Genomic DNA, 12,137 nt, shown 5'->3' with positions numbered 1-12,137 from the left:
GAATTTGAAGCTAAACTGACACCAAACCGATTTTTAAACAGTGTGTTACAACTACAACTACCAATTTAATTAATCAGTATGCTTAGAGCCTTACTAAGGTATATGTTGAGCTTACCCTGTCCATCTTTCCTTCTCTAACCATTTCAGGTGACTATGGCCAACTTGGACACCAGACTTTAATCAGTTCAGATGAGCCCCAGCGGGTGGAGTTCTTCAGGGAGCAGCAGATGCATGTGACTGACGTAGTGTGTGGGGCATGGAACACTTTTGCTGCTGTTGTCAAGGAGGAAGTAGCTTGCTCTTAAAAGTGTTATGGGATCCCCCTTAATAAATAAGGACACTGGACTTTGGACAACATACCAGGAAGTGTAAATTATCACAAAAAAAGACTTTGGATTTATTTTTGTAATATACACGTTCTTATTTGTCTTTGTTATAACAAACAACTTTTTAAATGATCACTTTTGAAAAAAAATAATAATTCTTTATAGAAATAAAAAAATCACAGGTTTAATATTTCAGAAAGGATGTATGAAATAGTTAAGGCAATAAAATTCACAGGTATATATAATTTAAGGCAAAACTCTAAAATTGTTCTAATTGTAAATTAAACACCATTGAGAGTTAAAAGGTGTTGTATTTCCACAGCCCACTAGAGGTCTTCACAGCACAATCTTGAAAGAACTGTGGAGAAATCAGAATATAACAGAAGCGGTTAGGAGCGAACAAAATTGTGCTGAGTAAAGTAAATATCAGTGTTAGCAGCAATTAGATTTTTAGTCACCTGACAAAATCTGGTGACCTTGAAATGACATGCTGAAACTCTGAGAGGTTCACGGTACCATCCTTGTCAATGTCGGACTCTTCAAGAATCTGAAAAACACACAGTGGAAACAACTGTTACACTGACACATCAGTGTACCAACCACAGGCTGTTCTTAACCAGCTAGTGTCTGTCCCTACATCTTTAAAGAGCAGAGGGCTTACTGAACTCACATTGCTGATGAGCTGTCTCATTTCCTCAGGTGTTAATCTCGTGTCATCTGTCTCGCCAGTCAGGCAGTTGACAAGCTGCTCCAGATCGCCACCATCAAGAGTTCCATCATCATCAAAGTCTGAAAATAGTAATATGCTTGTAACACCGATTCATAGCCTTAAAGATATCATTACTAACCAGCTCACTTTTTTATCAACTTATTTACCAAATATACGGAATGCATAGTGGGATTTGATTTCCAGAGTAGCAGAGTCGCTGAAGGCACTCAAGAGATCCAGAAAGTCCTCAAATGTGAGGCTTCCATCTTTGTGTTCAGATGTTGAGAAAACATAGCAGATTCTTCTCCTGAAAGGGTTGGACTGTGCCAGGAACAAGTACAAGGGTCAGTTTAGATTAGCAGTACTTGAAGCACTTCCTGGAGAACGCACAAAGCACAGGACAAGCTTAGTCATGCAATCAAAACGACCATGACGCAGACAACATAACACCATGTTTATTCTGTTTTAATATCAAGTAGCTTCTCACCTTAAGCTCTGGCAGAGTGAGAATCCTCTGCACCGGTACTCTGATATTTGGAAGATCTTTCTCATCTTTTGTGAGCAGTTCAGCGAATCTCTTGTGGGCACTAAACAAACAAACAAAAACAGCTTAATCATGGATTTTAATAACCAGTGCTGGATTGATTCCATTTTTTTTTTAAATGGTGCCATAATTGTAATATGTAATGCAGTTGATCACTTACAGAAGAATTTCTTGTTTTGTCAAGAATGTCAGCTCCTAAAAGTTAAAGTGAGCATTATTGTAATGATAGGACACAGATTACCCCGGAACAATACTTTTCCACATTAAAACACATTGATACGTCGTATTTCTAATAATACCTCCATGGTCTACCTAACGGTGTGATAATATTAAGCTGTCCTTAGCGGAGTAAGAAATACTAAAACTACAGAACACAAGTAAATCAAACTGAAAAGTTACTTCCCATGACAATTATGCTTCCCATAATTGTTTTTCTTTTGCCTTAGAACTTAACCCTAACATAGCTGTATTACGGTCGTAAAATCGAATGCTCTCAACTCCAGCCACTCGGTTACACACTCATTACGACATATTATTTGCTTTGCGAGAATTTGCTTTGGGCACTTACTTGATATTCCGAGAGCACATCCTTCCCAAGTTGACTTGCCGTAGTGCCCATATTGACAACTTCTACTCGAAAATATACTTTTGTTGTTGGAAAGAGTTACCCACCGAACTAATGGGCGACTTCTTTTTGTTTTGTTACACTGCTTACTTCCGGTAGTATTCCCCTTCCTGTTTTTGGCAACACGAAGGTTTCCATAGTGACGTACTTAGCTCTTGTCATGACATGAGGGCGGAGACAGCTGACGGCTGGAGTAAACCTGTTTAGTTATAACTTTTTCATCCTACAGTATCTTAGTTTTTAACAGTTGGGATGTGTTAAACTGCACGATTCGTAATGAAGTGTTTGTTTTTAATTCGAATGCCACTGATTCAATTCTTATTCTTCTTTTTAAAAGTATTTTTTGGGGCATTTCTACCTTTTAAATAAGAGTGATAGTTGTGAGGGGAGAGAAACATGGTGAATGAAATGCAACAAAGGACTGTGAATGCTACCTTTATTGTATTTACCAAATAGGACATGTCCTGTCCTATGCATTGGGTTAAATGCATTTTTCTCATGTTTAATTTTTAATGTGAAGATGTCAGCCATATGATCTGCCCAGAGAATTTTTTTTGTTGCTGCTGTTTACATTCCTTATGATGCAAATTCAAAAAGTGCACTACAAGAATGCACTACTTTTACTTTACTTACTTTTTTTGTTTTCCATGTGTTGGTCATGTTGCAAATGGGCTACACCTAAATGTTGTGCACACCTTTGTTTCATAATGGCAATAAATGATCCTTTAATCAAATATTTACTGTACTTCAGTATAGCACATGTAAAAAGCTTCCAGCATAAGCAAAGATATTGCATTCTAAAAATGTAACTAAATGTAAAACTTATATTTGGGAGAGTTGCAGGAGAGCTAGGTAGTGCCCTCTAAAGACACATTAATGATGTCACTTACTACTGACACATATGAACTATAGCCTATAAAAAAAAAGGTAATTACTTATGTGGAGTCTCCACACTTTTACCGTAAATTGTAAAATAGGCCTAAAACAGTAAATCTTTCCATGACTGCTTTTCTGATATTTATTTGTTTTTTACTGTTGTTGTTTTTTTGTTGGTTTAACTTAAAATTCATTATTCTTGTCTTGTTTGTAATTATTTTGGAATGTCTTCACACCATGCCATAACAAATCCCAAGTTAACTCTAATAACTGTTCAAAACATCTTCATTTTATTGTAGATTTGCAACAAACAGGATACATTTTGTTGTTATTGTTTGAAACAACAAACAGATGTATTTGCTTCTAAAATAAAATCATTAATATTGCTTTCTAGTTTACAAACATTTAAATTTAAATTTACAAACATTTAAAACATATACTGTATGTGGTCATATATCCACAAAACCGTAAATTCTGGTAATGCATTAATTCAGTGAGCATTCGCTAACACATTTTTCTGAACAATACTGGGTGGAGATAAGAAATATAGACAAGGATCTTGGCACATCAGAAGATGGTTACTTCAACCCCAGAAAGAAGAGGAGCTAAGCTCCTTGATTTGTCTCCCAATCTGATGTATCTGAAAAAAATAAAGAAACATTCTTAATGCAGGAAATAGGATAAGGTGCAAAAAGTAAAAGAAGTTTAAGTCCTCAATATATCTAATTGTTATCTAATATATTTTACATTCTAATAAGGCTCTAATTCAATCACAATATTTTTTCATTTTTTTCCTACTAAATATAACATCTCTTATGTGTTTTGTCTGCACAGACTTTACCTGTCATTTTGGTTCCCTCCTTGGTCTCAGCTGATACACCAATCCCGTACTCGTTTTCACCGGTGACTCTGAAGAAGTAGATCCCTCCCTCCTCCAGGTCAGACAACTTGTAGGACAGTCGGCGGCATTTATCTGTGAGTCTTGTCCACCCTTTCCTGCTGATGTCCCTTATATCTACAAGGTAGTTCTTGACGGGAGCTCCTCCCTCATTCTCAGGGATGTCCCACGTAACAGTGGCAGAGGTCTTGGTCACATCTTTAACTGCTACATGAGTTGGCGGACCAGGTGAATCCAAAACCCTCACATTCAGCATCAAAGAGGCAGATCCAGCAACGTTTTGCAGTTTGACTACGTATTTGCCAGAGTCATCGCGTGTTGCTCCTTCCACTGTGATAGATGTGACGGAGCTGCTGGTGTTGATCATTCCTCTGACTCTTAGATCTACATCTGCTTTGTCCCATGTCACACTAGGAACGGGCTTGCCTGTGAAAGGCACAGTCAAAGTGAAGGAGCTGCCATCTTTAACAAGCAGGGTCTTCCTAATATCTGTGCTAATGTCAAACCTGGGCTCCTCCTCTCTCTCTATGGCCACTTCAGGATCTGTTTCAGGACTGGGCTCACTGGTGCCAATCTTGTTTATGGATCTGACAATAAAAACATATGCCGTCCCTGATGTGAGTCCAGTTACTGTAAACTCTGTTTGATCCGTGTTGCGAACACCAACAGTCCAGTCTTCTTCTGTTGATTTTCTGAATTCAACTTTGTACCCTGTTACTGCTGCTCCACCATCAAACAGCGGCTTGTTCCATGAAAGAGTGATGGAGGACCTGGATGAATCAATTATGGTGGGTTTTGCAGGAGGGGAGGGTAGAAACTTTGGATCGTCTGCCAGAGTGAGTGGGCATGGGAGACTGGGTTCACTTAGCCCCGCAGCATTCTCAGCAAAGACTCTGAATTCGTACTCGCAACCTTCGTGCAGGCCGGAGGCTTTGAACCGTAGGTCATAGACAGGCTTCTTGTTGATACGAACCCAACGGATTCCCTGCTTCTCCCTCCTCTCGATTATGTAACCGCTGATGCGGCTACCGCCATCAGAGGCAGGTCTCTTCCAGCAGATAGTCATAGCCTCGATGGTTGCACTTGTGACCTCAACATCAGTAGGAGCAGATGGGATAGTGAAAGGATCCATGGCCTTCATGGGCTCACTTTCCAAAGTTTCACCTTCCCCATATTTGTTCACTGCTCTCACTCTAAACAGGTATTCATTTCCTTTGATTAGCTTGGTTATTTTGCAGGTAGTTGCCATCATGTCACTGTACACATGGGTCCAGGCTACGCGGCTGGTTTCACACTTCTCTACAATGTAGTGGAGGATCTCAGCACCGCCTGTCTCATGAGGGGGGCCCCATGACAGGGTGCATTTCTCTGCTGAGAGTCCAGACACTTCTAGAGGTCCAGCAGGTGGGCCGGGTCTGTCCAGGACCTTGCAGGTGATAGCCTTAGATGTGGTACCGCCGGTACTCTGTAGGGTCAGAATATACTGTCCGGAGTCTTTCCTAACAGTTTCTCTGATAAGTAGCGAGGTATGCATCTTTGTTGCGGTGATCTCAACCCGTCCCTTGGTGCCGATATTTCTACCATTTTTCAACCAAATTATTGTAGGGTTTGGGCGGCCTGAGATGTCAGCATCTATTCTTAGAAGGTCTCCTGCTTTGACAACCACCACCTGTTTAAATTTGTCCTCCAAGGTAATTTTGGGCGGCTCCACATCATGCTGTACTGTCACAGGTCCGGTGGTTTCAGAGGGTGCACTGAGGAGCTCCACTGCATTCTTTGCAATCACACGAAAATCATACTGTTCACATTCTGTGAGGCCAGTCACTTCAAAGAAAGTGTCCAGTAAGTTGGTGAAGTTGCACTTAAGCCAGCAACTGTCTGGCAGCTCTTTATGCTCAACAATGTACCCAGTAATTTTAGCCCCGCCATCATATTCTGGTTTGTCCCAAGAGAGGGAAACTGAGCTGTTAGTTATGTTGGTGACTGTGAGGTTGTGTGGTGGATCGCACTGGTCTCTTGCTGCTACCGGCTCAGATGCCTTACTGCATGGTCCAACACCAGCTATGTTCTCAGCACAGACCCTGAACTCATATATGAGACCTTCTTCAACACTTGATACTTTGAACTGGGTCTCAGTCACTGGGATTCTGTTTAACTTTGACCACAAAATACTGCTTTGATCTTTGCATTCAACATGATAACCAATAATAGGGCTGCCACCATCACTGTCTGGCTTACTCCACGCAACCACCACGACGGACTTTGAGGCACTAACAATACGGAGATTGGTTGGTGGACCAGGGGGCTTAAAGGGATACTGGGCAACAACATGGTCAGACTCAACAAAGTGACTTTTGCCGTAGCGATTCTCCGCCGCAATACGAAACTGATATTCAGTTCCCTGTGTCAAACGAGAAATCTTGATTGATGTTCTGGCAACTGTCGCTGACACAGTCTGCCATGTTGTGCTGCCTGTATCTCTCTTCTCAACAACATAATTACTTATTTGACATCCGCCCGTGTAATGTGGGGGCTGCCACGACAAAGACATAAAGTCAGCACTCACTTCATCCACACTGAGGTCACTAGGTGGTCCAGGTCTTTCAAAAACATTGACAGAGATTTCAGCAGATGTGGTTCCAGTCGAGTTGGTTAGGGTCACCTCATACATGCCAGTGTCTACTCTGGCTGCATCTTTGATAATGATCTGAGTTGATGTGTCAGATGTGTGCACATTCACTCTGCTTGTCTCTTTCAGCAAGTTCCCATCTTTCTTCCAGGCTACTGTTGGCGGTGGTACACCCTTGAATGGAACATCAATCTTTAAATCATTTCTTACCTTCACAGTGAATGTGTTGGACAGCAAATTAATAACGGGCTCAGCACTTGAAGTATCCTTTACTTTAACTGGTGCCAAAAGGGACTTTGGTTCGCTTTTTCCCTTTTCATTGACAGCACTCACTCTAAAGAAGTACTCCTTTCCTTTTGCCAGCCCACTAATAGTCGCCTCCAGGGCTTTACTCTCTGAACACATTGTCCATGTGTCATCTCCCTTAGCCTGCATTTCTACAATATAACATGTGATTTTGCTTCCTCCATCATTTTCAGGCTTCTCCCAAGAGAGTCTTGCACTATTGCATGTAATGTCACTGAGCGTGATTTTGCCAGGAGGCAGCGGAGCCTCAGACACTTTAACAGCCTCGGTGGTCTCTGCTGGCATTCCAGTGCCAAACTCATTCACAGCCAGAACACGGAAATAATAGAAGCTCCCTTCCTGGAGGTTGTCAATCTTGTATGAGTTTCTCACACAGTCGCTACAGACGCTCGTGAACGCCTTCCTTGCCTCCTCTCGCTTTTCTACGATGTAGTGCGAAATCTTTGCTCCTCCGTCAATGAGAGGTGCCTCCCAGGAGATTAACACAGAGTCCCTCTTTGCATCCTTTACCTCCAAGTTTGTTGGTGCGCTTGGAGAGTCCAACACTCTGACATTAATGAATGCAGATTTAGAGCCACTGCAGTTCTCGGCAGTCAACACATATTTTCCTGTGTCGTTTCTGTTGACATTCTCAATCAATAACTCTGTGTAGGAGCTTGTGACCTCAATTTGGGCCCGCTCACTGACAGTCCCGCCTTCCTTTGACCATCTAACTTCAGGCTCTGGCCTTCCTCTGATGGTAACAAGGAGACGTAATGTTGAACAGGCTCGAACACTGACAATTTTCCTCAAGGTAGTGTCCAACTCAATATCAGGTGCCTCCAGTTTCTCAGCCGCTACCACAGACCCAGGTAGATCCACATACTCTCCAACTCCAGCGGCATTCATCGCTCGTATACGAAAATTGTACTTTGCATTTTCTCTCAGTCTCTTCACAGTGTAGTTTGTGTCCTCGACACCTGTGCTCGGTGTACATGCAATCCACTCGTCTTCTGCTGCTTCTTTCATCTCCACGACAAATCCACTGATGGCTGCTCCACCATCATAGATGGGCTTTGACCAGGTCAGAGACACGGTATTGCTGGTATAGTCTGTCACTTTGGGGTTGGTAGGGGGGCCAGGTGGGTAAGTAGCTTCACACACTTTTATATACTCACTTGGCTCACTGGGTGGACCAACACCAGCAGCATTCTCTGCCAAGACTCTAAACTGATAGCAATGTCCCTCAGCGAGTCCTGTGCATCGGAAGCGCAAGTCATTTAGTCTTCTCTTGTTGCATTTAGTCCACCTGACACCCTCTTTGTCACATTTCTCCAGGATGTAGCCATCAATCTCTGAGCCTCCGTCAGTCTCAGGCCTTTCCCATGATAGCACTATAGAGTCACCAGTCACAGTGCTGGCTGTAGGGGTAGAAGGTGCACTAGGTGTTGTAAAAGGGTTTTGTGCAATGAAGGGGTCGGATTCCAGAAATTCTCCAACACCAAATTTATTCACGCCGGCAATTCTGAATATATACTCTTTACCAGGCACCAGCTTTGTAACTTTGTAACTGACAGCTTCAACGTGAGGCTCGACCCCTGTCCATGTAACACGGCTGGTCTCCCTTTTTTCAATCATGTAGTGGGAAACACTGGCACCACCATCATTCAAAGGGGGATTCCAGTGAAGATTACACTTCTCTGCACTGACAACCTTCACCTTCATAGGTCCATCTGGAGGACCAGGTCTGTCCAGGACCTTTACAATAACCGGGATAGATGTAGTTCCACCCATGTTACTGAGGCTCAAGACAAAGTGTCCCCCATCCGCTCGTGTACAGTCCCTGACCGTCAGCGTTGTATGAGTGAGGGTGTTTTTGACCTCCGTTCTCTGTGTAACTTTGTCAATTTCTTTTCCATTCTTCAACCACGTTACTGAAGGGAGGGGCTTCCCAAAGTAATCAGCATCAATGACGAATGTCTCACCAGCTTGAACAAGAGTCGTACTCTTGAACTTAGGATCAATGAACGCTGTGGGTCCTTCAATAACATCCTGAGCGACGATGGTAACACTTTCTGAAGGTGTGCTCCAAACACCAGCACCATTCTTAGCAGTTACTCTAAACTCATAACTTTGGCCTCCTGTCAGACCTGTGACTGTGAATTGATTCTCAATAACATTGGTGAAGTTTGCCTTCATCCACCTGCCATCTGGGAGCTCCCTCTTTTCAACAACGTAGCCTGTTATGGTGCTTCCACCATCATACCTGGGTTTTGCCCATTGAAGTGTGATGTTCTCTCTTGTAATGACAACAGCTTCAGGTTTACCAGGTGGATCACAGGGGTCTCTTGCCACATAGCATTCAGAGATCTTGCTAGATGGGCTGAGTCCAGCAATATTCTCAGCAAAGACTCTGAATTCATACTCAATCCCTTCCTCCAGTCCACTTGTTTTGAAGCGAGCGTCAGGTATAACGAGTTTGTTCAGCTTGGTCCATAAAATGCTGTTCTTCTCTTTGCGTTCAAGGTGATAGCCGATGACGGGGCTGCCTCCATCTTTTGCTGGAGGCTCCCATTCAACCACCATGCTGTACTTTGCCACTGTGGACACAAAGGGGGTGCCAGGAGCAGTGGGCACACTAAAAGGATATTGTGCCATTACAATAGGAGAAGTGATTGCAGTACTCTTTCCATACCTATTTTCTGCAAACACCCTGAATTGGTATTCACTTCCTGTCTTGAGTTTGGTGACTTTGATTGTGGTTCTTACTGTTGTTGCTGACACAGTCTGCCACTCTGTGCTTAGAGTTTCCCGTTTCTCCACTATGTAGTTGTCCAGCTGACAGCCTCCTGTGTATTCTGGTGGCTCCCAGGAGATGACAGTGTAGTCAGAACTGATCTCATCAATCCTCACGGGCGCTGTGGGTGGGTCTGGCTTTTCAAGAACAACGACTGTGATTTCTCCTGTATGTTTTCCAGCACTGTTGCTTGCTGTGATAGAATATTGACCAGTGTGTTCCCTGGCCGCATGTCTGATATGAAGAACTGTTAATGATGATGTATTTGAAAGCTCCAGCCTTGATGTCTCTTTGACTGCCTGACCATCTCTTTTCCATTCAATCTTTGGTTGTGGGTGCCCAACCACTGGGATCTCTACTTTCAGATCTTCACCATTTTTGACTGTAAATGTGCAAAAACTTATCTGGAGCTTTGGCTTAATAGCATTTTCCTTATCTGTGACAGGGCCAGGTTGGACCTCGGGGATGGGTTCTCCGTTCTCTGCAGAAGTGGCAGGCTGACCTGGTGTGTGTGTGTGTGGAGGGGGGGAGACATAAAAATACATGGTACATAAGATAGGATCATTGTGAAGTGTCAGACTGATTATACAAAAGCCAAATCAATCCTTGTGACTTTGAATGCATTTGAGTAAACACAACAATCTTTTGAGTAATGTTTAAAGCCATGTTTAAATATGAACGTTTCAGAACTCCAACAGTATCTTACATTACATTAATAACACTGCCAGAAGCGGTTTAAAGCCTGAAAAACATAACAAGTTAATGTTTGAACTGAGATTATATTTGTACACTTTAGTCAGAGTCTTATACTGTTTGTTGCCCACAGGCATGACATACCTTGGACAATGACTGTGAGGGGAGACTGGGAATCCTCAGCTGTGAGCTCTGCATCAGTATCCGTTGTCATATTTATATTTAGAGTATGAGCTTTATCTTCTGCTTCTTTTCCCGCCTACAAAAGAGAGTGGTACAAAACTATCAGTGAAAATGGCCAGCTGAAACAATCAGGACAATACATTTCTTTATTTCCCCTTTTTCTAAGACTGTTATGTTGTTTAGTTAAAAAACATTTAAAAAAATAAATGTTACACACCACAATAGGATTTTAACAAAAATCATTTAAACAAGCTAGAATGTAGGTTATCATAGTGAGTGTGATGTGTTGGTAACAGAAACTGTTGATGGTGTTAAAAATAACTAGAGGCATGGAAGTGCCATCTGTTCCTCTAAACAGATACAACACTAGTATTTTCTAACTCTTAAAGCTCTCACAAGATTTGAATAATTTCACTTTAGTAAGAAACACAAAAAAGAAAAATCCACAAGTCATTGTTAGGTGCCCTCAACTCTCTCTGTACTATGTTTCAATAACTTTAAGATATCATTGCTTACTTACTTTGTTGTTGCTGGGTTCCATCGTTTCTCTCACTTGTCCTTATTTATGTATGAAAAAATGAAATGTGAATTCAAAATCCAGCTAGTTCAGTTGTTGACTGTGATGAGCCCTCAAACTCGGTGGCAGACATTCACAACTCTGCCAATCACTGCCTGCTTTATCTCCAAAATGTGCATGCAGAGACTAAAATAACCGTGATGCCTGATTGGCCAGCTGCTCATTCTTTCAAAGTTACTTGAGCCCGCATGGATCAGCTGGGAAAAACAGGAAAGCTGCTCAACAGTAAAGTATTGCCCACATACCATATGGCTTTACAGTTTAGATATCCTCTAAATAACTTTGTGTGTGTGTGTTGGTTGGGTGTTGGTTGGGTTATATGTGTGCATTTATAAGCAAACAAGAGCAAGAGCCTTTCTAAACCAAGATCAGCCATACCAACACTATGGGTAGGTACAGGCAGTGGTTGAATGTTACTGAGTACATTTACTAAAGTACTAACAGGACCCATTATGTCAAACAAATACTTTTAGTTTTGGTACGTTTTGTATATTTTGCTGATAATTGTTTTGTTATTTTATTTAAATGAATACAAGACTTTCATTTGTAATTGAGTGTTCCTATAGTTTGGTATCAATACTTAAATGATTGGAATACATCTTCTACCACTAAGTGAAGGTTACAAAACACTTAACATGTATTTTTATTAGTAGCTTAGTGCATGGGATCTGCAGTGATCTGTCTTCAGCAATATGTTAAAGATGTAACATAACCTTTTTTGTCAAGATGTTATAACCAAACTGTCTCCTGTTTTCAATTGATTATGTATGTTTAAAACAGGTTTGTAAGGAATAACCTTAAATCTCTATCATTACCAAGGGATGTATACAAATATCAAAATGTAAAAATATTAAACAATAAGCATGTAAATATACTACTGTTGATATACAGTATACATTTTTTTATGTGGTAACTCCGAGATGATGCAAAAAAAAATTCATTTATTCTGAAAAAAGGAACCGGAAATACATCAATCAATTCAACACCAACGAAGA

At 41.6% G+C, this 12,137-nt stretch overlaps 2 protein-coding genes across 2 annotated transcripts in view; one reads left to right on the top strand and one right to left on the bottom strand.

Annotated features, from left to right (window-relative positions):
• LOC129107795 (RCC1 domain-containing protein 1-like) overlaps nt 1–687 on the top strand; it is a 3,108-nt gene extending 2,421 nt beyond the window's left edge. Inside the window, exon 8 of the mRNA XM_054619338.1 lies at nt 148–687. Within this exon, the coding sequence (XP_054475313.1) occupies nt 148–305 (158 nt within the window). The 3' untranslated portion in view covers nt 306–687. The remainder of the gene's footprint in view (nt 1–147) is intronic.
• Nucleotides 358–2,334, bottom strand: LOC129107796 (calcium and integrin-binding protein 1-like). The gene is made up of 7 exons (XM_054619340.1): nt 2,148–2,334; nt 1,740–1,774; nt 1,523–1,622; nt 1,203–1,356; nt 997–1,115; nt 785–873; nt 358–684 (listed from the first exon to the last, which is right to left on the bottom strand). Exons 1-7 carry the CDS (start codon nt 2,196–2,198, stop codon nt 663–665), a joined length of 570 nt encoding a protein of 189 aa, XP_054475315.1. The 5' UTR covers nt 2,199–2,334; the 3' UTR covers nt 358–662.
• Between the last annotated feature and the right edge of the window lie 9,803 nt (nt 2,335–12,137).

This window comes from Anoplopoma fimbria, chromosome 19 (genome assembly GCF_027596085.1).
Source record: "Anoplopoma fimbria isolate UVic2021 breed Golden Eagle Sablefish chromosome 19, Afim_UVic_2022, whole genome shotgun sequence".
NCBI lineage: Eukaryota > Metazoa > Chordata > Actinopteri > Perciformes > Anoplopomatidae > Anoplopoma > Anoplopoma fimbria.
The sequence above is the reverse complement of the archived record's forward strand: the minus strand, read 5'-3'. Positions and strand labels throughout refer to the sequence as shown.